Source organism: Trichosurus vulpecula, chromosome 5 (genome assembly GCF_011100635.1).
Source record: "Trichosurus vulpecula isolate mTriVul1 chromosome 5, mTriVul1.pri, whole genome shotgun sequence".
In the NCBI taxonomy this organism is placed as follows: domain Eukaryota; kingdom Metazoa; phylum Chordata; class Mammalia; order Diprotodontia; family Phalangeridae; genus Trichosurus; species Trichosurus vulpecula.
In genome coordinates, this window is record NC_050577.1 from 118,456,929 (window position 1) to 118,484,508 (window position 27,580).

The window sequence follows — 27,580 nt, forward strand, 5'->3', positions numbered from 1 at the left end:
TATAGGAGTTATTCATATAGAAATGGTAGCTAAACTCGTGGGAGCTGAAAAGGTTACCAAGAGAGGACAGGACAGACTGCTGGGGATATGACACGGATGCCGACCCACTAAAGGAGACAGAGAAAGAACGGTTAGACACAAGGCAAACCAGGAGAGAACAGTGTCCCTAAATCCAGAGAAGAGAGAGTATCCAAGAGGAAAAAATGGCCAACGGTGTCAAACATAGCAAACACCTTAAGGAGGAGGCCTGAGAAAAGACCGTCAGGTTTGGTAATTAGATCACCGGTAACTTAGGAGAGAGTGGTTTCATTTGAATGATGAGGTTGGAAGCCAAAACGCAACACGCTAAGAGACTGAGCAGAGGGAGCAAATATGGAGGGGTTTTTGGTTTTTTTTAAGAAGTTTGGCTGAGAAAAGCAGGACAGGCATAGGATGATAGCTTGAAAGGACGGTCTAGTGAAGGTCTAGTGAAGATCTTTTTAAGGACAGGGAGACTTGGACATGTTTGAAGGTAAAAGTAAAGGAACCAACAGGCAGAAAGAGGCTAAAGATTCAAGGGCGGAGGGGTGTGAATGCAGTTCCCATCTTACTTCCCTTGCCATTGTTTCACAAGGTAGGTCATGTGATGCAATGGCTAATGTTAAGTATGTGAAATTCATATGTACATGCGTTTGAACATTTTCAGGTACCAGAGAAGCATAACATTTTACTGGAGGCAAGAGAATTAAAACTAAAGAATAATAGGACGTTAGAGATGGAAAGGTCTTTAGAAGGTAATCTAGTGCAATTTACAACCAATACATCTCTTCTTTTTTTTTTTAGCTGTTTCTTTTTTTTTAAATAATTTTTTTTTTAATTTTTAGTTTACAACATTCAGTTCCACAGGTTTTTGGGTTCTGAATTTTTTCTCCCTTCCTTTCCTACCCCCTCTCCCCCAAAACAGCATGTAATCCAATGCAGGTTCTATATTTACCTTCACATTGAAATTTACCAATGGTAAAGAAGAATTATAACCAATGGAATGAATCATGAGAAAGCAGAAACGAAACCAAAAAAGAAGGAAAAAAAAGAGTCAATAGTTTGCCTCCATCTGCATTCAGACTCCATAATTCTTTCTCTGGATGTGCATAGCTTTTTCCATCATGAGTCTTTTGGGGCTGTCTTTGAACCTTGCATTGATGAGATAATGGTCTTTCACCTTCTGCTCTAGATTTAATGGAGGAAAGGGACTTCTAGAGACAAACTAGTCTGGTTCCCTACATTCAGGCAAACACGGTTTCTGTGTTTTAAAGATAAGATGACTAAACCCCAAGGAGACTTGAGCTGGACCACTCTCCTATCTGTGTATGCTAGAAAGTTCACAAGCTTGTCGATGACTAATAAAGTCTGGGTAATACTGACTTAAGAAGAGTAACGACTGGAAGAAGAGGATGGATTAGGTCTCTCAAAGTCCTTTTTAGCTCTAGAAATCCATATTTAGGGGAAAATGGGCTAGATTAATATCAACTGAAATGAAAAAAATGGAAAGGCAAATAAAAGTACTTAACTGAGGTCCCACAACAAGTAAGGAAAAGAGTAATATCTAACCCTAATTTCTTCTGTAACAAGCTGCAGAAAATTGCCCTGTTTACTAAGAGAACTTAGAAGTATTTTTTATTGCAAAACTTCATTTGGTAAGGGTGCAAGGAAGGAAGGAAGGAGGGACGAGTCCAACCATGTCACCTCCGACTTACTCCCTACTGCCTCCAGGATCAAATACTAAGCCCTCTGTATTACCTTCAAAGTCCTTCATAACCAACTATCCCACCACCCACACACCCACATCCACACCCCTACCCCTTTCCAATGTTGTTAACTTTCCAAGGATGTACATGTTGATGATGAGGTTGACACAGGCATTGCCAGAGCTAGCTCAGTGTTTGGGAGCCTCTGAAGGTAAGTGTGGGGGAGAAGAATGACTACCAAACTGAGGGTCTATAGAGCCATTGTGCTAACCTCATTGTTGTATGCCTGTGAAACCTGGACAATATACCAGCGCCATGCCAGGAAACTGAATCGCTTCCATTTAAATTGTCTTAGGAAGATTCTGAAGATCACCTGGCAGGATAAGGTACCAGACACTGAGGTCCTTACTCCAACTAAATTGCCAGGCATTCAGGCTCCGCTTCAGAGAGCACAACTCTGATGGGCTGGTCACGTTCTTCGACTGCCAAATGTACGCTTGCCAAAAGGACTATTTTATGGAGAACTCACACAGGGCAAGCACTCATATCGTGGTCACAAAAAGTGATACAAGGACACTCTCAAAGTCTCTCTTAAGAACTTTGGAATTGCTTGTGTGACGTGGGAGATACTGGCACAGTACCGCTCAACATGACATACCCTCATCAGAGAAGGTGCGGTGCTCTATGAGCAAAGCCGAACGGAAGTAGCTCAAAAGAAACTCGAGATGAGAAAATTGAGAGAATCCACCCCAAATGTTCTGATCAGCCACAGTCAGGACCCACTGTAACTCTAGCATAGTGATGTCATTTTGGTCCTCTTTAAGAGGAAGGACAACAATCAACAACTTAATCCCCAACACTCACAACCCACAAGACACTCCCTGTCTTAGTTCTGGGCATTGTTTTCTGGCTCTCTCTCTCAAGTCTGGAATGCTCTGTCTCTTCAATTCTACCTACTGGCTATCTCTGCTTCCTTCAAGTCTCAGCTAAAATCCTGTCTTTTACAGGAAGATTTTCTTAACCTCTCTTAATTTTGGTGCTGTCCCTTTTAAAATTACTTCCCATTTTTCCTGCATATGGCTTATTTGTCCATATTTGTTTGCTTGTCTCCCTCATTTAGATCACAAGTTCCTTGAAGGTAGGAACTGTCTGTTGCCTCTTAGGCAGCTGGTGGTGGTGCAGGGGAAAGAATGTTGGGCCTTGAGTCAGGAAGACCTGAGTTCAAATCCTGCCAAAATTATTTACTAGCTGTGTGACCCTGGGCAAGTCACTTAACCTCTCTGTGTCTCAGTTTCTTCAACTATAAAATGGAGATAATAATAGCACCCACATAGCACAGTTCCTGGCACATAGTAGGCCCTTAATTAATGCTTACAAACTGACTGAAAAAAATTATCATTTATTAAGTGCTTATTACATGCCAAGCACTGTGTGCCGAACTTTGACAGTCCTTGTTCTCCAGGAGCTCACATTCTAAGGGGGGAGACAATGCATATGGAAGGTTTCGGCTGCAAATCAGATGGAAAGGTTCTATGAGTCTTAGGGCACAGCAATAAAGCAGAGTGATGCCTCTTCTCCTATTTGTCCACAGATAAAATCCTATCCATTTCTGATGCTGAGCCATTTGACCGCGGCAAGGATGAGGCGGTGAGAACTTTTTCTGGACATGAGTTCATGAAGATATAAAAGTAATATTTACATTCATGAGGGCAAACTTACATCTATAAATCCCTTGCATTCGCTCCACTTTTACACAGGCCACCCATCAGCAGTGCAGGACTCCCTTAAATAATCAACGAAAGCAAAGCAAGGGGTGAAAGAGTTAAATGGCCCTTTCCTAGGATTCTACAGTGTACTTCTCATTACCAGACTGACTAATTACTGGTCCTAGAGAGTTTCAGAGGCACAGGCTACTCAAGGAACTTGTTAAGATGGTTTGCATTCAATCCACTGGGGAGACAATCAACAGCAAAGTTAAAGCTTAAGCATGAAGACTTTCTTTAATTGGCATTTTAAGGGGCTAGAACAGGTTTATAGGGCCTATTATACCAATCTATCCTGCCTTAGGCAACCCAGATTAAGGGAGAGATGAGACAGGACATTCTGAAATTTAGGCTCAATGATCCCATCCCACCCAAAGCATCTTTCTAAAAAATGTTCCACTTTATGTCAGATTGGACAGAGAACAAAACCTCAGATGCATCTGTGCTGGGGGGAGGGGACTGTCAAAAGTCAAGATAATGTAGAAGCTACAGAAAATTTTAAGTGAAAGATTTCCCAAAGCTTTTGCTGTTGTAACCCTATCAAAATTAAATGACAACTCAAGACATGCTAGGAGGAATTTATTTTATCCCCCAATGAATTATCATTGCAAATCTTGTACTTCTGAGCTTTTACTCCCCCCTCTTTATTTTTACTCTGCACGCAACCCACACCTTGGGAAGTTGGAGGTTCCTCATCTATCCTCAAGCTCAAATGCCAAGAAAAGATCTTTCAAAGGACAACATTTACCTTCATGGGTCCTACTGAAGGTATGAACCATTCAGACAGCAAACAGGGAAAGGGGTTTGAACTCAGCCCAGGGCTACAATGGAGTTGGCTGCATGTTCCAAATGTGGAGGGAAAGACTAAGTTAAACAAGGGAGGCAGGATGAAGAAGCACACAGTCAGAATTCAGATGATGGTTTAATTGGTTGGTTTTGGAATTGTGAATTCCCGAGTGATCTTCTAGAGATGTGTGTGTGTGTGCGTGCACACGCGCACGCGCACACACACACACACACATTTTTACTATAGTCTATCCCACATTACCTGTGCCACTACTTCCCTCAATTTGCATGGATAGACAGCTGACTATCTTAAAACCTTGGGAGTGGGAAGAACGTTTCCATACCCTTTCCTGGAACCTCTGCCCCCATCTTCCCTTTTGCCTAAAGGAAGATGATCTTCCTTCTCAATAAGGTCACAGCCCTTCTTACCTTCAGTGTAGTCACTTTCTCTCTCCCTTTAGGATACAGATACATTCAGTTTACACAAATCCTCAAGATACTAAAATTGGACCCCTTATACTCTTGAGCTGCTATTCTATCTTTCTCTTTTCCTTCCTAGTCAAGTTCAAACATTTTTTGAGTGCGTACTATATCCCAGGCACTCTGCTCCAAGATAAAAAGAGAAAAATGGAGCCATCTGTCTCCTCAAGGATAACTGTGCTTACATTCTATGTGTGAAATTCTAGGTAGCCAATGCAATCCTGACCCTGTCTCCTGCCCCTCAGACCTAGTCATTACACTGCTCTTCTCAGCCTTCTTTGCTACTTCATCACCCATATCATGCCTCCAAACAGCGGTGGCCCCCCAAACTCTGCACTGAGCTTTTTTCCATTCCCTCTCTATACTCTCTTCCTAGGTATCTCATTAGCTCCCAAGGGCTTAATTATCACCTCTACACAGGTGACTTCCAAATCTACACGTCCAGCCCTGGTCTCTCCTGACCTCTGTTTGTACATCTGCAACTGTCTATTAGATACTTCAAACTCAATGTCTCACAGGCAGCTCCAACTCAACATGTCTCAAACTGAACTCATTATCTTTTCCCCCAACACATTCTCTTCCTTTCAGTTACCCAGATTTGCAACCTCAAGGCCAAGGTGACTCCTTACTTTCCCTAACTCCACATATCCAAACAAACTGCCAAATCTGCTCAATTCTACCTCCACATCTCCTATCTGTCTCATTTTCTCTACTTCCATGGCTACCACCCTCATTATCTCCCATTCGGACTACTATAACAGTCTCCTAATTCATATTCCTACCTTAGGTCTTCCCCTCTCCTCCCCAACCCCTCCTCCACACAACTGGCAAGGGTGATTTTTCCAAAGATCACATGACTCTCCTGCTTCATTAACTCCAGCAGGTTTTCTATTGCTTTCTGGATCCAATATAAGCTCATCAGTTTAGCTCTTCAAGCCCTTCAAAATCTGCTCTTTTTGCCCTCTCTCAGACTTAGATAAATCTAATCATAAAATAAACAAGAAATAAATTAAGGAGATGAACAGAATTTTAGACAGATGCAATAGATACTCACAGGGAGAGATGATCTCCAAATATATACATATACATATATATATATATATATATATATACACACATATATACACACACTTCTATTTCTCCAAAAAGCCCTATTCCGATGCCTCATTTTGAGAAATACGAAAAAGGTCCTCAGTCTGATATATTTCCCTTCAGTTTCAACAGTGACTGTAGCAGAGATGGGCCTCTCTACATTTAGCTAGACTGGTTGTCGTTAGCATTAGTAACTCAATGGGACTATAATTGTTTGTGATAAGAACTTTTATATCTAGGTCACGTATGCAAATGGAGGTTATTGTGGGTTTAGGGTGTAAGATGTTGCCTAAAATTAATTTATGCCAGACAGCTTTGGAAGTTTCCTGGCAGTCTGTCAGTGAGTCTTTATTCTAGTAGTTGGAATCCTTGGGTTTACTGAACATTATGCTACTATGTTCAATTTCTTCTAGTTCTTGTGTACCTAGTCGGTTCTACTAACCAATTTTTCTGTTTTTTAGCGAGTACTAAATTTAATTTTGGTGATTACTGCTTTGTAGTATAGTTTGAAATCTGGTATTGCTAGGTCTCCTTCCAAGAAGTGATATAATTTTGACAGCTCTGAGGGATTGATTCTTTTTTAATTTTTTTTCAGTGACAAAGTATTTGTTGTCTCTCCCTCCCACATTCTCTCCTTCCCCCCTTGGAAAAGGAAAAAAAAATACTTTTGTAACCAATATCCATAGTGAAGCAAAATAACTTCCCATATTTGCTACATCCAAAAATGTATACTTCATTCTGCATCTTGAGTCCATCAGGTCTCTGTCAGGGGGTAGGTAGCATTCTTCATTACTGGTTCTCTGGAATCATGGCCAGTCATTGAGCAGATTAGAATTCTTAAATCTTTCAAAGTTGTTGTCATTGAATAAACTGTTCTACTGGTTCTGCTCACTTCACTTTGCATCAGTTCATACAAGTTTTCCCAGGCACTCTGAAACATCCCTTTTGTCTTTCTTACAGTAAAATATATTTCACTACATTCATATACTGTATTTTGTTCAACCATTCTCCATTTGATGGGCATCCACTTAGTTCCCAGTTCTTTGCCACCCCAAAAGGAGCTACTATAAATATTTTTGTATCTATGGGTCCTTTTTGAAGGACTGATTCTCAAGATATATTGAAAGAAGATAATAAATGCTTGGGAAATATACTGGACCTTATTATTATTATATAAAAAGGTGACTGAGAAAATAAAAATTGGCATTTATATAGTGATATTAAGTTTGCAAAAGCACTATAAATACATAAGTTTTACAACAACAACATTATGTTAGTACTATAGATATATTCACCCCCAGTTTACAAATGAGGAAGCTGAAGTTCAGAGAGGTTAATGATTTGTCCATGGTCACACAGCTAATAAATGTCAAAAGTGGAATTCAAAACCAGATCTTCCCAATTCTAAGTCCAATATGTTAACCATTATGCTGCCTAAATGTCCTCTTTCTCACATCATACTGGCCCATATGCCTTTTTTCCCACCTCAATAAAATCTTTATGAGAACAATCCACACACACCAAGGGCATCACGGCTGAACGTATAAGAAGGGAATACAAAGGCTTTCACAAATGAAATTTCTCATCTTTACAGCTACACAACTGACTGCATTAAAATTAGAGAGAATATAAAATCTCACTGTGCTTATTGTTCGCTGGGTCCCCTGAAGGCGGGTGTATTTCCCCTTTGTATTTCTACCTGCGGCGCCTAGTGTATTACCTAGCACAAAGAACATGCTTAATAAATGATTTTCGGAGCAATGTCCAACCATAATTCCAGAGGACCTATGATGAGCAGGCTACCAACTTCCTGACGAAGATGCTGGACACAGAGTGAAGAATGAAACATTTTTTTTGGATATGGCCAATGTAGGAATTCATTTTGCTTGAATATATGTTTGTTACAAGGGTTTTGTTTTTATTTTATTTTTCCAAAGTAGATAGATGAGAGGATAGGAAGATAGTCATTAATTTAAGAAAAAATTACAAAACAACAAATGGAGGTTGATTGGTTAACTCAAAAATGCTACCATATTCTTCTGTTAACAATGAATGGCCATAAGTCACAAAATACACACAAAAAGTACAGTTGCTAGTTAACCAAAAGACAAGGGAGAAGCATATTGTGAACATGAATAGGCTGCAGCATGTTACCCACAAAGAAGTGCATAGGACTGTAACCAGAATGGCTTTTGTTTTCTTTGAATGACTCAGCTTACCTCATTGAGCCTCTGGACACTGTGGCTTGCTCTTCCGGGGCAGGAGGCCCGGGGAGCATGCCGGGAAGCAGACAACTTCCTGTGTGATGAGTCATGGGGCTGGCTGAGGGGAGGTGTTAACCTCTACCCTAGGGGGAGGAGCCAACTCAGGAACCAATCGGCCCTGGTCATTTGGGCAGAGCTTGATGATGTCAAAAACCCTATAAGAGGGGAGAGGACAGCTTGAAGATCTTCTCTTCCTTTTCCGGTTGGAGCCAGCGACAGTTACAACGACAGTTACAGAGGCAGTTACGACAGTTACGTCAGTTACAGCCACAGCGACAGACACAGCTGAAGCAGGAGCTGCCAGTAGCAGAGCTAACCTACGGGAGAAAGCTGAACAAAGACTTCAGGCCATTACAGCGACAGTTACAGCGACAGTTGGAGCCAGAGGCAGTTACAGAGGCAGTTACGACAGTTACGTCAGTTTCAGCCACAGACACAGCTGAGGCAGGAGCTGCCAGTAGCAGAGCTGATCTACGGGAGGAAGCTGAACAAAGACTTCAGGCCAGTGGGTAATCTTATTACCATCGAGGGGGAAGCATGATTTTGCTTTACGCAATCATGCTTCTCTGTAGCCTCCTGGTTACTCTTGCAAGGCGTACTTATTGGGCCTGGAAGATTTTGATCAACATATCAAAATGGGGCTTCTGGTTCATGGGTTGGTTACTGTGGAGCCTAAATAAATGTTTTGATTCTTCTGCCTTCTACTTTGAGAGTTTCTTATATCCGGCGGTTCCGAACCTTTCAGACATGTTTATGATCCTCTTTGAGATTATAAACTCTGCCCTCCTGATACATTTGGCGTCACGAACAGGATCGCTAGGTATAAGATCTCTATTTAGAAGCAGAACAATTCCAGAGGAAGAGATGAATATCCCAGGATGGGAGGATCCATTTTATTCCTCCCTAGCAAAAGAATTGGCTAAAAAAGCTGGACCCTGTGAAAACTGGGAACCAAGGCTACGGAGAGGAGATCCTAGGGATTTGGAAAAGTGTTTACGAGAAGTTGGGATTCAGTCAGGGGCATCACTATCTAGGCAAAGCTGGATAGTGTTATCAGCCTACCGGCTAGTATACGAAAGATTGAGATTAAGTGAAAGACATGGGGGCACTCCTACCCCACAGGAAGAAGAGGAATCTCAGATAGCAGGAGACCAAACTGACTCAAATGAGAACTTTTCTATTAATGTGGCTAAGAGCAACAGGAGACCAAAAAAGCCCAGAGTGCATTTCAACCCAGCCCAGAAAGAGCCTGACTGCCTGCTTCGTCCTAGCCATGGTGGCAGAGGAAGTGAGTGGAGAGAGAATGAGACAATGTTAGGGGCTGAGGCACAAAACACTACTGGGGTTCAGGATGTGCCTCACACAGAGAATAGGAGATGGTTAAATGATCAGACAAGGGCTCGACCCATACAAAGGAGGAAGACAGAAACCCGAGGTGAAGATTCAGTTACAAGGGAAATTCAGGAAGATTTCTCACCGCAAGAGGTCACAGATATTTTGAGTAGATTCAGCCAAAGAATAGGAGAACCATTGATATCTTGGATGGTAAGACTCAGTGATCAAGGGGCCGGTGGAATATCAGTAGATGGGACAGACTGCATGAGATTCATAGGTATCAGCCATGATCCTCTAGTTCAACAAGCTTTTAGGGAACATCATCAGCAAGGAGATGGTGATAGCGGGACTACTCTGTTGGCATTAGCCGCTGTGGGATGCAATAAGAGATATGCTACTGATTCTATGTGGCCCACTGAGCACAGACCCTGGTATTCACTTAGAGATTGTATCATGAGACTAAAGGAGGAGGTAATGAAGACTGCCATTATGACAGGAACTGCAGACAAATATTACAATGATTCAATGGAACTGCCTCATAGGAATTTAATAATTAGGACAGCTCCCCCTGCTTATAAACAACTAATTTTGAATTTATTACTTGGAGAAGTAGGGAGCCGTCTTACAACAGTGATAAATAGATTTTACAGTTATATGACTTAGGTGACTGGGGAAGGGATAGATCTCCTCGAGAGAGAAGAGTGAATAACCAGCAAACTTGGCGCCAAAGGAGAGTAACAAGGAAAGAAATGTTTACTACTTTATTGAGAGCAGGGGTAGGTTTTGAAATGATAGATGGAATTCCAACCAATGAATTATATAGAATGTACAGAGATAAAGGCCTTGATAACAGGAGAGATAGGGAAATCAGAACTGCTCCTGCAAATGCTACAGATGTTGAACCTTCATACCCAAGTGAATCACATGAAAGGGAATACTAGGGAACAGGCCGAGCCCCAGTCCAAATTAAGGAAATACACAGGCTGGATTGCAGACCTCACATTAACTTGACCATATATTGGAAGAATGGGTCAAGTACGGTAACTGAGGCATTAATAGATACTGGGGCCGAGGCCACCCTTATTTATGGAAATCCAGACAAATTCAGCCATGGAACTCCTATTACCATCACAGGACTAGGAGGGACTGAAATATCAGCCAGACAAGTTAAATTGATGATGAAAATTGGACAGTTGCCCAAGAAAGAATATAGTGTGGTTATTGTGCCTATTCCTGAATACATCATTGGAATAGACATTTTGAAGGGTATGACCTTAAATTTACCTGAAGGGAAATACCAATTTGCTGTGAGGAAAATAGGCATTAATGCAGTCTTAGTGGGGAAAATCAAGATGGATCCAATCACTTTGCCCGAACCTTCTGAAGTAATTACTTTGAGGCAATATCGTGTGCCAGGTGGGCAAGATGAAATTGCCAACACTATAAGAGAATGTGTTGAGGCAGGAGTGTTAGTCCCTACAACTACTCAATGGAACAACCCTGTCTGGCCAGTCCGAAAGTCAGATGGAACATGGAGGATGACAGTAGATTATAGACAGCTGAACAAAGTGACTCCTCCCTTGTATGCTGCTGTTCCAGACACGGTTACTTTAATAGAGAGAATACAAAAACATGAAGGGACTTGGTATGCAGTTATTGATTTGGCCAATGCCTTCTTTACGATCCCAATAGACCCCAAGCAATGGAATCAGTTTGCTTTTACTTGGCAAGGCCGACAGTATACATTTACACGCCTGCCGCAAGGATATATTCATAGCCCAACTATTTGCCACAGGATTGTAGCTGAACATTTGGATGAATTAAAGTTACCTGGTGTACAGCTTACACATTACATAGATGACATCATGATACAGGGAAAGAATATAAAGGAGGTGGAGGAGAGTTTAGCATTATTAATTGACCATATGAAAAGCAAAGGATGGGAAATCAACCCCGCAAAGGTTCAAGGGCCAGCTCAAACTGTAAAATTCTTGGGGATACAGTGGAATAGAGGACTGCGAGAAATTCTCCCACAAGCTCGACAAAAAATCCAGGATTTTCCCACCCCTACCAATAAGAAAGAGGCCCAAAAGTTCATAGGGCTGTTTGGTTATTGGAGACACCACATCCCACATTTGGGACAGATTTTAAAACCCTTGTATAAAGTCACCAGAAAGAAATATGAATTTGACTGGGGACTTGAACAAAGTAGAGCTTTTGAGGAAGCAAAGGCTGCTATTCAATTAGCTCTAGACTTATGGCCTATGCAAAATGGGCCAGTGGAGTTACAAGTGACTGTACAAGATGACTATGCAAATTGGAGTCTGTGGCAAAAACAACAAAGCCGAAGTGTACCTTTAGGCTTTTGGTCAAGGAAACTGCCCTCATCTGGAGTGCAATATACACCTTTTGAGAAGCAGCTGTTAGCTGCATATTGGGCTTTAGTAGAAACTGAGCAACTAACTCTGGGTCATGAAGTGGTATTAAGGCCTGGAATTCCAATTATGACTTGGGTAATGAGTACCCCAGCTTCTCACAGAATTGGACATGCACAAGAGGCAAGCATAATCAAATGGAAGTGGTATATTCAGAATAGGTCCAGAGCAGGCAAAAATGGAGTTTCTGCTCTACATGAATCTGTGGCGAACATTGATACTGAGAGCAATGAAAAGCCCCTTGAATCTAAGCAACAGATGGTACCATCCTTAGTGAAATGGAATAATGGATATGACGGACTAAATGAAGAACAGAAGAAACATGCTTGGTTTACTGATGGGACAGCAAAATATTTAGGACAGAAGAGACATTGGAAAGCAGTAGCCTATAACCCCTGTACAAGGAGAACTCTGGAAAGTTCTGGGATAGGTGGAAGTAGCCAATATGCTGAACTGATGGCAGTGCATCAGGCCATCAGAGCAGAGAAAGGAGGACAGTGTCATATATTTACTGACTCGTGGGCGGTAACTAATGGATTAGCTACGTGGATGCCTATATGGAGGAATCAGAATTGGGAGATTCATGGCAAACAAGTTTGGGGTAAAGAGTTATGGGAAAATATATGGGACATGTCTTTGGTTACAGATCTGTCAGTTTTTCATGTTGATGCTCATGCAACCCTGACCACACCAGAACGTGAGTACAATGCACATGCGGATCGACTAGCAAAGATTGCTACTGAATGTATTGTCCCTACTCCGACTCCAACTGATGACCCAGCCTTAGCAAGATGGGTCCACCAGACTGCTGGCCATTTAGGGGTCCAGGCCACCCATCGATGGGCACAGGATCGAGGTATCAGTATTTCTCATGCGTTGTTAAAACAAATAACAGAGGAATGTTGTATATGCCAATTAGAAAAAGAACGAACTCTTCCTAGGATAGTTACTGGAGAAATAGCAAGGGGAAAAGTTCCAGCCCAAATTTGGCAGATAGATTATATTGGCCCACTACCCCAGGATAAAGGATGTAAATATGTATGTACGTGTGTTGACACCTATTCAGGTGTACTAGTGGCTTGTCCTTATAAAGACGCAACTCAGAAAAACACCTGTAAAACTCTAGATATTGTAAGTTTATATTATGGAACCCCAATGCAGATTCAAAGTGACAATGGGTCACATTTCAAGGGCAAAGAAGTGAAAAGATATTGTGTGTTGAATAATATAGAATGGATATATCATATTCCATATTACCCACAAGCATCTGGGCTAATTGAAAGAATGAATGGATTGTTGAAAGAACAGCTGAGAAAATTAAGCTCAAATAATTCATATCGACATTGGAAGGATAATTTGTCTATTGCCTTACGTAATTTGAATAATAGGCCCTTAGGGGGGAGTACACCTCTAGCCAGAATGATGACCCCAAATCTGCAGATCAGAGAACAGCAAACATGTGAGATCCAAAACATTGAATTTTGGACTGTGAGGGAAGATGTCCCACTACCAAGTCCAGGAACACCTGGTTTAGCAGGATATGATTTACATTGCATAGAGAATTTTAGGTTAAATAGGAAAGAGATAAGAAAAACCCCTACTGGAGTATGTATGAGAATCCCCAAGAATCATCTTGGACGGATATTACCTAAACCAGGATTAGCGGCTCAAGGAATACATGTATTGGCTGGAGTGATAGATTCTAATTATCAAAAAGAAATTGTTGTGACACTCCAGAATATGGGTAAAAAACCTGTACAATTTTGTAGAAATGATAGGATGGTTCAAGTCATTATTATCCCCTGTGAAAAAATACCCTTTGTGAAAACTGACCCTCCTCCCAAAATAACTACTAGAGGGGCAAAAGGGTCTTGCTCCATTGATAGAATAAAGTCAGGAGCTAAGGTATGGGTAAAACGGAAGCCAGATGATATTCCAAAGGCTGCAGAAGTTATAGCCCATGGGAAGGACAACACTGTAACAGTTGTTTATTCAGGGGAAAATAATTACCAAATCGTACCCCTGAACCATATATTTTACCGTGAATAGGTTATAATAATAGATTCACAGACTATTCTTTTTGTCCTTTGTTTTGGCTAACCTTGTTGCTAGTTTTGTTTCCTTCAGGCTTAAGCACCCTGCACTTTCCGGTGACTGCCTAAGCATGTAGCATTCTTGGAATTCCTGCCAGCTCGTTAAAGAAATGACCTCTGGAATGGGACTTTTTGGGGGCAGGGCCATCTCTACATCCAATTTCAGCATGAAGAAGCTATGGAAAATGAGACCTTCACCCCTCACCCCAAGATTTTGAGCCCCAATCGTTCAAGGGGGGTGGAAATGATGATAGTGTTCTGTTTACTTATTTTGTGTTATCCTTGCTGTGTTGTTTTATTGTTATGATAGTATTGATCCTATGTAATGGATACAAGGATTTAGGGGTGGACATTTGAATTATTAATAATTATTTTGGGGATGATTGATTGAAGAGATTATCTTGCTGGGATCTAGGGGTGGATCGCATTTGAATCGTTAACCAATGTTTGGGAATGTCACTGAATGATATGTTTTGCTTTATAATGAATGATATGTTTTAGTTTCCTTTGTAATTGGATCACAATGTATGTTCTAGGATACATGGCTGATTAGATTATGTATCCTATAACAAGGGGTGGAGTGTAACCAGAATGGCTTTTGTTTTCTTTGAATGACTCAGCTTACCTCATTGAGCCTCTGGACACTGTGGCTTGCTCTTCCGGGGCAGGAGGCCCGGGGAGCATGCCGGGAAGCAGACAACTTCCTGTGTGATGAGTCATGGGGCTGGCTGAGGGGAGGTGTTAACCTCTACCCTAGGGGGAGGAGCCAACTCAGGAACCAATCGGCCCTGGTCATTTGGGCGGAGCTTGATGATGTCAAAAACCCTATAAGAGGGGAGAGGACAGCTTGAAGATCTTCTCTTCCTTTTCCGGTTGGAGCCAGCGACAGTTACAACGACAGTTACAGAGGCAGTTACGACAGTTACGTCAGTTACAGCCACAGCGACAGACACAGCTGAAGCAGGAGCTGCCAGTAGCAGAGCTAACCTACGGGAGAAAGCTGAACAAAGACTTCAGGCCATTACAGCGACAGTTACAGCGACAGTTGGAGCCAGAGGCAGTTACAGAGGCAGTTACGACAGTTACGTCAGTTTCAGCCACAGACACAGCTGAGGCAGGAGCTGCCAGTAGCAGAGCTGATCTACGGGAGGAAGCTGAACAAAGACTTCAGGCCAGTGGGTAATCTTATTACCATCGAGGGGGAAGCATGATTTTGCTTTACGCAATCATGCTTCTCTGTAGCCTCCTGGTTACTCTTGCAAGGCGTACTTATTGGGCCTGGAAGATTTTGATCAACATATCAAAATGGGGCTTCTGGTTCATGGGTTGGTTACTGTGGAGCCTAAATAAATGTTTTGATTCTTCTGCCTTCTACTTTGAGAGTTTCTTATATCCGGCGGTTCCGAACCTTTCAGACATGTTTATGATCCTCTTTGAGATTATAAACTCGGCCCTCCTGATACAAGGACAGAAATCATCAAATAGCCAGATGTATTCTATAATAATAATAGCTGACATCTATATAGCCATGTATAGCCAGATGTATTCTATAATAATAATAGCTGACATCTGTATAGCCATGTAGGTCTGCTAAGTGCTTTATATATATTATCTCATTTTACACTCCCAATAGCCCTTTCAGGTAGATATTATTCTCCCAGTTTACAGAGGAAGATACTGAGGTTGAGAGAGGTTAAGTAACTTTCCTGGGACCACAAAACTCCTAAGTGTCTAGGGCAGTGTCTTCCTGACTCCAGGTCTAGCACGCTATAGTCATTCTGCCACCTATGCCTGGGAAAGGAAATGGGCTGGTCATACATCAAGACTGAGGGTTAACAGACCAATGTCCCATCAGGATTGATGACATGTCAAGGGTTGTACAAGGACCCCAGCAAGATGGGTGGGTACCAGATTATTGAGAGAATATGACCCAGAGTCACAAAGAATGAGGCTTGGATGGAATATCCAAATCAATAAGGTCATAGAGTCATCAAAGTAACCATCTTTTCACTTCTACCTGCATATTCACGCAAATTTATTTTCTTAGGCTAGAGAAGCTTTAGTTCCCAAAAGACCTCTAAAGAAGGAGAGCAATTAAATGGAGGATGGTTATTTTCACATTCTCTTCTTCAAAGAACTAAATAAATGCACACCTAATACCCAAGTGACACCAATGATGACATGTGCAGCTGTTCAAAGTCAGGGCCTTAATTTTCTGGACCAATGAAATGCCTCTTAATTGTCCAATACAATTTGCATCATCAGATCTCTTTATGGGGTTTTACATACTTAAGAAACTGAAAAAGAAATTTTGTGATTTTGTTATTTTTTTTCCCACTTACTGAAACAATCAAATGCTTTCATCAATTGGCAGCAAAGGTAAAAGCAGCAATAGAAAACATAGCTAGAGCTAACAATTAGAGCCGTTATTTTTATGCTAAAATTGTTGGATTACTCCTGTAATTTTATGGTGGAAAAAGCATGTATTTGGAAGAAAACACATTTTCCCCCCAAAATCAAAACTTCAGAAGTAAAAAACTTGAACAAAATTGTGTGAAAACAGGAAAATAATCCTTTAGCTGCACCCTAGAAACTGCCTTTTGCCTTCCCATTTATTTTACTATTTATATTCTATATGCTGACCACAGTCTAATTTAATGCTCAGAAGTATTTCCTGTGTTAGAAACAATAAAGAGTCTGTTGAACCTATTTTATGTCAGGAAAAAAAGGAACTTACGACTTTCTGAGATACCCAAAATCACAGTCTCCTTCTTAGGTTCCCATATGTGTTGCCTTTTAAGAGATAGAACCCTACTTCTCAGACGTGCATAACTTTGTTCTCCCATTTTGCTCAGTTGAGCAGCTATCTCATTTCAACCCCTCTCCTCCTCCTCCTCCTCCTCCTCAGTTTCCAGGTCTGTGCACCTACACCCCTAGTAAGTGCAAAATGTAACTTTGAGACTTCTCCCCTGTTCCCACTTCCAACCTAACTTAAGCCTGTCTGCCCTCCATCTACAATGTAGACCCCTCGATTTATGAATTATATAAATATAACCAGTATCCATTAAGACTTTGGAATTCTACTCCCATTCCCTAGCTGTATAGTTGTGAGAAATAACATATAGTCCGTTTATGCCACTATTGTTGAAAGCTCAGAAAATGGGCCACTCTTATTAATAGCATTTCCTGGTTAACTGAGGCCTCACAAGAAAGCCTTCTGTTTCAATTCTTGCTAATTACCTGTGAATTGGCACAACCATTCTGGATATCAATTTGGAGTTGTGCAAAAAAACAAAACAAAAACAAAAACAAAAAAACTAAACTGCTCATATCCTTTAATTTAGCAATCTGACTACTAAGCATAAACCCTGAGGTCAACAAACACAGAAATGGAGATCCAATACGCACTAAGATATTCATAGTACCACTTTTTCTGACAGCAAAGAACTGAAAACAGAGTGGGTACACCTCAGATAGGCAATGGCTGAACAACCTGTGATGTATAAAGGAAGTAGATTATCATTGTGCAATAAGAAACAATGGATTCACGTTCAGAGAAACACGGCATGGGATGGTGTCCAGAAAACTGAGGTTGAGTGAAACAGGCTGAACTAAAGAACGATATATACAAAGACTATGACCATCTAAATGAAAAGAAAAAAATGAAGCTTTAAACTCTGAATAACTGAAATGCCAATAATGGTCCTGGAGAATAGGGAATTAAACAGACCTCTCTCCCTCTTAGCAAAGAGGTGGAGGATTATGTGGGCAGAACGTAGCATATACTGTTCGATTCAGTCACTAAATTATTTTCGCTTAACTGTTTTACTTTGTTACAACAGAGGGTTCAATTCCCACGCTCAGGGCAGAGTTCCAGAAATTAATGATATTATAAACAAAAAGGCACCAATAAAACTTTTTAAAAAATATTAGTTCTCTTTCTTGGCTTAAAATGATAGAATTTAATAGTACATACTGCATATGAGCTGAAGAAGGAAATAGCAAACCACTCTAGTATCTCTGCCAAGAAAACCCCAAATGGGGTCCTGAAGAGTCAGACACATCTGAAAAACAACTAAACAACAAATACTATATAATACTATACTATCTCATGCTTTGACAGAGATAGTGGATAACCCCGGGCAGCATAATTTAATCATTCTCTGATGACTCAGCAAGTTGCAATGCCTCAGGGCCATAATTATGATTACTACTCTGATTGTACAGCACTCCCCTTCTGGAAATCCCTTCAGAGACCATCACATTCTTCTGAATGTACTCAATAGCGGCAAATCTTTGTCTTCTGAGGACAGATTTAATTTTTGGGAAGAATCAAAAATCACCTGGCATCACATGCCTGATAAAATAGCTAAACAATAATAGGGCGACATCAGTTTGGGGCTTACCACTGATTACAAAGTCTTTCATGACCTGAAAGTTTGCTCTGACTGCAATTCCAAAAAAGAAACGCCACAGCAAAAATGCTGAATAAGTGATAGTCTTCCTGCAGTGACTACTTTCAAATGTAGCACTCCTGGCATGTAATTTCTCATGTGTTTGTTTTTGTTAAAAATCGGGCATGACACTTTATAGTTATAATTAGGCTCCCAGGATCATAGCTCTAGAGTTGGAAAAGGACCTCAAAGGCCATCTAGCCTAACTCTCACATGTTACAGAGAAGGCAACTGAGACCCAGAGGACTAACGATTTGACCAAAGTCATGAAGTTAATATGGGTCAGAGGTGAGATTTGAAGCCAGGTCCTCCGACTCCAGAGTTAGTGCTTTTTCTACCGTACTACACTGCCTCCTTGTTTCTGTAGATGCACTGCAAATTTATCCTAGTCTTCAAATTCTCTAATACCAGGACACCCCATAGAAGCTGTTAGTAAAAAATAAATGTCTGATACCAACTTGTCTTCTTAGCATATCATTGCTTCTCCTAAAAATATAGTGCAAATCAACCCTGCACTTTACCCCCGCCCTCTTCAAACTCTCCCAGTGCACTGGAGATTCTGGTTAAAAGAGGTAGGTATTTTTTAGCCATATAGCAGAAAAAAAAAAAAACTGATTTCAGTATTGAAAAAAATAATGCTTCCCAAAGAGGTGGAAACAATTGCTTCAGCAAAAGCAAAAGACAGTCACTTCTGTCACATCCAACTTGAAAACCCCGTAACTCATGGCTTCTAATTTCCAGACCATCACTTTTCCCTCTTGGGGCATGAATTATAGATTTGAGTTTTCTGCAATAGGGAGCTAATAAGCCTCTAACATTTCAACTAGATGCTAGTAAAAGAAAACTACAGATGTTTGGTTCTCCAGAGCAAAAACTTATTTTAAAGCCATGGGCTGAAATTAACAGACTTCTGAACATCCCAGTTCTAATGAAGAGAAGGCTTCCATTTAGTTTTCTTATTCATGAAATTCCACTTAATGGCACTTTTACCATTTTATTGCTAAATGTCCTCATTGGTCATAAGGCTTCACTTATATAATATTTGAGGAATTGGTAGAAATTCTGAACAACCTTTCAAGGAAAAATTTTTGGTTTTTGCTGTAACACTGAAAAATTCACCATAAATTTAATTGAATTTAAATTATTTAGGCTCCTGGTTCAGTGTATAATCAAACAACTCTACAGAGTAAAACAAACACTCTAAAACTGATAACAGAGAAAAAAATGAGAATGGGGTTATAGAGGACAAGCAGACATATTTAGCTGCAATTTGGGTGGAACGAACAATGCATATGTCCTATTAAATTTTTAAAAGACCTAAATTGAAAAATGATTTGTCATTTTAGCAAAAACATGTCAACCCCTATTAACGACTTCTTCCTAATGAGGCAAGCATTGAACCTACAGTGTTTCTGACAATTTCCCTGAAATCCCATGAAAAATTACCAGCCTGTTGCATCATTACTCAAAGGGAATATCAAAGCAATCCAAGTTACTCCAAAGAGAATAAGCAGAGGAAGCCAAATATAAGGGAGAAAGGAAGAGGTAAAGGGAGAAAAAAAAAACAAGAAAGGAATGGATTTTAGCCAAAATAGCCTGTTAAGATGAGTATCTCTTACATAATCTTAATCTTTACCAAGATCTCCTCCTAATACATTCTAACAAGATATGGTTTCCCAAGAATACACTCAGTAGAAATTAAAAGCCTTCTACACATAATCCAAATCAATAGTTTGTCAAGAGGTCATTTAATCCATCTTCCTGTCTCTGGATAGGATTAAAGAAAGACTATCCCCAAAAAGGTAGATCCTATTCATTCTTCAAAATAAAGAAGGTGAGTTTTAAAATGTTTACTGTCAATTAATTCATTTTGCTAACTCTTTCCTGAGTTGTGGGACACCTCAACAGATGACCAAGGATAGATATTATCCTAACTCCTAAAAGTTCAATGAAGTAGGAACAAGGTTTACCCACTATTCTGAAAGGTGCTTGGCATATTTGACAATTAAACTGTCTTCTATAATATTACTACACATGACTTTTATTGTAAGACCACAGAATTTTTAACAGTGAATCAGAGAAGGATCTATGATTTCATCAGTATGAGAGAACCCTCAATGTGAGAACTCCTGCCAATTCAGATCCTGCCCCAGTAACCTCTTAATCATGGTAGATCACTTAGCCCTGTTGTAATTCACAACCCAGAAGTACCCTTTGCTCCTGGGGGCTGCCCTCTGATTGGATGGCTTCTTCCAGAACCTCCATTTAAGGAAGGAGTCCAAACCAGTCATCATATCTTCACTTCCACCAAGCTGTACGCCTACAGACTTCTCAATCAAAATCCTCATCCCCATCCTCCCCACCTTTTAGTCTTCCCCCTCAGAATATAATCTCCTGGGCAAGGGTTTTCTTTCTGCCAGTATTTGTGCCCCCGGGGCACTAAGCATAAGGTCTGGCACATAGTAAGTGCTTACTAAATGCTTGCTTTTGTTTGTTTGCTTTGCCTCATTGTGGGTGGGGGCAGGTGGGTCTGGCTATGACTTAAAATAAATCCTGGATTGCTTGAGTCGCAAAGGGCCTAAGTGATTTGTCACAGACTGTGACTCCTGGTCTATGGTCTATGATTCCAGCTATTAAACATAAGAGGAGAGATTTGAACCTAGCTCTTCCTGACTCCAAATCCAATGCTCCATTCTTAAACTTTTTCCACTCTCGACCCCCTTAGTGCTTCTTAAACTGTGGGTAGAAACCTCATATAAGTTTGAAAAGTGTTAACTATACTATGTCTCTTAATTTTTTTAATTTAAAAAATTTGATGTCCTTTATTTCAGAAATTGACAATATTTATGTAATTTGATATTTTTTGGCTTCCATTATCAAAGCATCTGCAAAAGAACTTGTTCATCTCAAATTTCACATGCCTGAGTTGAAGTAATAATTTCCCCCTCCAAATATACACTGTACTTAATATTAATTTCAACAAATTAGAATACAAGAACAAACATTTAACACTAAAATGATACTGAATAATTTTTATGGATTCAGAACACTTACAAATGTTCAAGTACTGTATTTGTTGATGGATTGATTCTGGGTCATCATCACACTTATCACTGCACTAACTGGAGCAGATTAATAGGAATTTTTCACTAACACTGAAATGTCTGCATTACAATCAGGTTTGGCAAATCGGGGTGTTATTACTTCAACTAGGATCTTTAAAGTCACCACTGACTGGACTGAAATCTAGAACTTGGGGCTAGTCACAATGCCCGTTAGTACCAAAGACTAAACACATTTCAAGAGAAAAAGAGGAAATGTCTGTTCTTGAAATCAAACATAGAAACATCATGAAAACTAGCACTTAAAAAGGGACATAAATTTGGAATAGAGACTTAAATTTAAAAATTTAAAACTAAAGTAAAATTTACTCTACTTAGTCAGGATACAATGATGCCCCTCTCATCAGCAATTGTGGGCCAAGTCTATTATAAATTACAAGTCAAGAGCTAAGTCCTGGGCTATGAATGTTCGATATTCCTGATATTTAAGAGGTAGAGAGAATATGACCTTAATTACACTGATAGAAATCCCTCCTTAAATTATAGTCTGACTCTCCTTTATTATAGTCTGAGTGTCAAGGTCTTTGGATAATAGGAGTTACAGAAAAGCAATGAGAAAAGATAGCTGAATAGCATTTCCCCTTTTTGTATCGTTACTTAAATCACTTAGGAGTCCACATAAAGGTCTGTGTGATTTTTATAAACTACAATGGCACAGTTTTGTTTCTTGTTAATATAATTTCCAATAAAACTCTGTGTGCCAGATCAAATCTCTGGTCCAGGCTGCAGAGAGAGATGATGTCATCTACTGAGAATGGTACCTTTAGTGTGACCCCATTTGAATTTCTACTAACCTCTTTTTAGCTTTGTCAAGATCCAAGACCAATTTCAGAACTTTGGGCAAGAATTCTGGGACATCAGTGGAGTAACAGAATAAGGGAAGCTTGTTGTAAAAGGGGAACTTTGGCTGTAGTCAATCTACTCTCTCTGAGTTTTAAAAATTAAAGAAAATGGAAACAGTAATAATTATTTTAGAAATGTCAGATTTACTGAGCTGGATTAGCCATATATATGACATCCCTGCTCAAGGAGCCAGTAATAAGCACCAGATGCTCAGAAATTTACTTCTAAATCCCATACTCCCTGCTTATATGAAGAGAGGAGCCTTTCTTGGCAATAATATAGTGCTGTTTGGGAAGACGGTGCGGGAATTGGGGTTGATAACTTACTGCAAGTCCCATACACTAACAGAATTTCCTCAATTCAACTCTATCCCGTAATAAGGGTTACAGAGTTTCTGGTTAAAGAAAAAAAAAGCTGATAAAACTAAAGGAGGCTCACGCCAGGCATTCATTGTTGGTCAGTCTCATCCATCTCATGGTTGAGAGCCCAGCTCTTTGCCACTATATTTTCTCTTTCACAGCTAGAATGGAGTGTTTGCTGAATGGCTGCCATCCATCCAATGTTCTTCTCATTCACAGTATTAAGTAGTAAGTATTAAGTATTAAAGACAAGTTTGAGAAGGGTTATAAGAAGCCTACCCATCTCTCTGCTACCAGGACTGTGTTCTATGTAGCTTCTCTTTACGTCTCCTCCTCATGTCCCACCCCTTACCTGGGTCATCTTGTCCACAGAGACAGGAATTCCATCGATGGTGAGAGGCGGCAGCTCGGAGTTAACCTCCTGTGGTGCAGGGGCGTGTTCTGCTAAGGCTGATTCCAAGTCTTCAAGGATCATGCTCTTGTACTTACGCACCTATGGGGAATTAGGAGGCACAGGTAAACAAGATGCTCAACAACAAGAACAGTTCAGTGCTAGGCAACGAGAAGGTGGGTGGGACTCCTTCTCCCTAAACCTTGGCAGAACCTAGTGAACAAACACTTCCACAGCTGGCAGATAAAAATACCCGCCGGCCCCAAAGACATCATCATGCTGAGGCCAAGTTAAGTGAAAAGAGGTGATGAAATGATGGGTAACACTGGTGGGAAGGAGCTAGTGGAAAAGATATTAGATGGCAACACTGCCCATCCCTCGGAATCATTTCTTTGTGACTCCCCAGACTTGCCATTAACTCCTCCAAATTGCCACTCCTCTCCATGTGTTTGCTGCCCTTCCCATTAGAGTGAGAGCTTCTTGAAGCTACGGATTATCTAGCTTTTGCACTTGTATTCTTAGCACTTAGCACAGCGCTTGACACATGGTAAACACTTCATCAACACTTTTCATTCATTTCCTTTGAAGGGAGTCCCAGGCTAAATTCAGGGTCTCAAATTTAATAACAGTAGCATTACATCCTCTGCCTTTCCCCATTCACCTAGGTTATCTGTGATAATCTATTTTGAATTTTTATAGCAATTTTATTTTAATTTACTTTTGTATTCTTCACAACAAAGGCATTTCGTCTTTATATCACATTTTTTTCCAAATATACCCCTGTAACAACAATGCTGGAGCAGCTGCTATGGAGGTGTAAGACCAACGACACCAGCACACAGGAGGGCTGCTAGCACAGGTTCTTTGATCTGCTTTTCTAAGGAAAGCAACTTTAAGGAGTTTTCAATCTCACTTTAATTAAACATGCATATATCATTCACTTAGTGCAGGGGAAAACGTCAGCACCCTAAACTTCAGAGAAAACACAAACAGAAACTACAAGCAGAAATTATATAAACAGAGCAAATAACACAAATCAGCAGGCAGGGCTTCTATCTGTTCATAGCAATACACACATAGTTACCAGAGAGAGAGAGGTACCAACATCTGTGTTTTCAAAGCCAGGGGGCTCCATAATGGCTACCTAGAGTCTCATCTGGCCAAATCACATGAACACTCTTCCAATGAGTGAGCCCCCAAAGCAAAATGCTAACCTCAGAGTATATATACACTTTTTCAGGGTCAGCCCACAGAGGGTGTTACAACCATGTGATTCAAACTCACGTGACTTAGGATTTTTTGTGACTTAAGCAGGTCATCAAAGACTCTTGATTCCATCAAAGACTCTTGATTCAAACAAAGGCAAGGCTCAATCAAAGGCACGTGGTTACCTTAGTGCTGAGAAGCACTCCAAAAGAAAAAAGAGCAAAAAAGTCCCACTTTGCTTGCCATTACAACCCTTCTTTTCCTGCCTAAGGAGCCTTACTTTTAATAAAGTACGATCATCACTTTCTTCAAAAATGTCAGAAATATTGGAAAATGTATGTCCCTAAAAATCTCACACGCAATTGTCACACGCAAGCTGCTAGATACTAGTGTTCTGATATGGTCAGACTCCCACTCAGGCAGTAGATCAAACCTAAGCCCTCAAACTGGAAGGAAATGGGAAGATAAAACAAGAATAAATTGCAGATAATGGCCAGTAATGATGCACTCTGTGGCTCAGGACCAAACTTGCCACTACCAGTGACACAGAGAAGCAAAAGGAGTCCTGTGGTTCAAAGTCTCTTCTTCTCTGGTGCTCACTATTACTCGTGGTGGAATTCAAGTTGATAAACCTCTGCCAACTGCAAGTTTGAAAACAGTATTTCAGGCTCTTTTTCTTCCTTCCCTTTGCACTGTCAGCAATTTGTCTCTTAGAAGCAGCATAATTATACATGCACAACTTTCTATCATAAAACAAAATAGGGAAACAGACATAAAATAAATAACAGTGGGTTTGTCCATCTCTCAAGAAACATAAAAAGGGATGGAGGGGAAAAAAAAGGGATGGAGGAACCACTGAAGATAAAAACGGTGCTCTTCTCCTAAGCATAGACACTAAGAGGCATAGGCTTATGGATACACAACAAGATGGGGTCAGATATTGACCTGTAAAAGATACGCCACTCACAGATGACTTAGAGAAGCCCTTATGAAAAAAGTATAGAGATGTTAAAAGTCTTACATTTTTGCTACCTGAACCAGGAGAGAACAGCATAGGAATGTTTTATTACAAAGAATTTTTTAAAACAGAGATACTTTCTCCAATCCCCTGACTCTCACTCTACTGTTCTGGAAAAGTAAAAGCTATTACTGGTTAGATAGCAGTCATTTTCCTACTTCTTCAGAAAAGAAATAGAATGCTCCAAACATGCTAAACCAATTTAGGGTTGAAAGGGAAATAGAAGAAGCTGGGGAACTGATCTGACTCTAGAAATTAATTTTATTCTGGTTTTTAATAAATACGCAAAATTTTTTAAAATGTTGTAATACTACATTCCAATCAGCTTGTGTTGCCATGACAATTTGAGGAGATTATTCTTGATCCTTTCTAGAAAGCTGTATTCAATATGAGCTTTTATTTCTCAATCTACAGAAAAATAGGCCAGGTTCTTGCTTTGGAATGGTATGAAACAATTACCAACAAAGAAGTAACTAAGCAGATAGTGTGATAAAAATATGACACTATTATAAAACTACATTTTGTTGAGTTGAAAGCAACCAGCAATTTTTAAAAAAGCAAATCACTGTGTTACCACTATGACACTATTGCTTTGTGCTCATTTCTGCCATTTTTAAGGGTTAGTAAACTTCTGGGAATTTACAGTAGGCATTTGTGCTGTGCTGATTTGTGGTCCAGATCTGTGATTTCACTAGCGCAGGGAACACTTAGTGAGGAAACTTCCTCGACCAATGCAACTATCTGGGACACTGAGAAGCTAATGACTTGCCCAGGGTCACAAAGCCAATGAGTCAGCAGAGAGACTCAAAAATAGATTTTCCTGACTCCAAGACCAGTTCTGTTAGCTGCTTCTATGTTACTGCTCAAAAATGTCTTGGGTTACAAAATAGGAATGTTGGTAGGGAATCCCTTGGGGAATCATCTCATCATTTATGGTAGTTCTACTAGGAGTAGCCACTGTGTTTTCCTTTGCAGAACATTTTTCTATACTTTCTCTGACCTAATTGTTTTCATGAATTATTATCCCATTAGGGTAGAATTCCGAAACTGTCTCAATATTTAAGTGATTTGATATTTTTAGTTTACATTTTCATGGTATCATAAAAGGACTGATTTATCCCAAATTAAACAAGAATCATATTGCAATAGCAATTTCCTTGAGGGGGTGCCCATCAATTGGGGAATGGCTGAACAAGCTGTGGGATATGAATGTAATGGAATGCTATTGTTCCACAAGAAATGATGAGCAGGCAGATTTCAGAAAAACCTGGAAAGCCTTGCATAAACTGATGCTGAGTGAAGTGAGCAGAACCAGGAGAACGTTGCATACAGTACCAGCAACATTGTGTGAGAACCAACTTTGATAAACTTCGATCTTCTCAGCAATGCAATGATCTAAGACAATTCCAAGGGATTCATGATGGAAAATGCTGTCCACATCTAGAGAAAGAATGATGCAGTCTGAATGCAGATCAAAGCATACTATTTTCTCTCTGTTCTTTTTTCTTTCTCATGGTTTTTCCCTTTTGTTCTGATTCTTCTTTCACAACATGACTAACGTGGAAATATGTTTAATATGATTGTGCCTGTATAGCCTTTAGCAGATTACATGACATGGTGGGGGTGGGGAGGGAGAATTTAGAACTCAAAATCTTAGAAAAGTGAATGGTGAAAACTAAAAATAAATAAATAAGAAATAACAATTTCCCCCTCCAAGCCAGCTGGCTCACTTTCTTGACTTTTGCTTTGAGTCATTTTCCTACTCAAAAGGACTCAATGGTTCCCTATGGCCTAGAGAATAAAGTATAAAACTCCTTATCCATCTGACCTTTAAGTTTTTCCACAATCCTTGTCTGTTTCTAATCTTATTTTCTTCTATTACAAAATTTCTCAGTTCTAGTCAAGCTTGTCTCCTAACGGTCCCCCTCATACACTATAGTTATTCCTTCTTCATGTTTCAGCCTATGCTATTCCTCTTATCTAGAAGACCCTATGTCTCTTCAGATTTTAACCTGAGCCTTGAAGGACAGGTTAAGTCTCACCTCCTTCAAAGGGCCTTCTCTTCTCCAGCCACTCTAGCCACACTGCTCTCTAGTCTCTAACTCCTATCTCCTAGAGTTACTATCTGGACATTGACAAAATCATATGCCATCTTACATTATTTAAATGTTTTTTCTACCTGATATGACATCTCCTTGAGGTCAGCGTCTATGAG

General features: G+C 40.2%; 1 protein-coding gene across 2 annotated transcripts in view; it reads right to left on the minus strand.

Moving 5' to 3' along the window:
* The window catches only part of NRF1 (nuclear respiratory factor 1), a 140,046-nt gene that overhangs the window by 48,076 nt on the left and 64,390 nt on the right, over positions 1–27,580 (minus strand). For both annotated transcript variants that reach the window (XM_036760271.1, XM_036760270.1), the window contains exon 5: positions 23,103–23,243. In XM_036760271.1, coding sequence (XP_036616166.1) covers positions 23,103–23,243 — 141 coding nt within the window. The remainder of the gene's footprint in view (positions 1–23,102; positions 23,244–27,580) is intronic.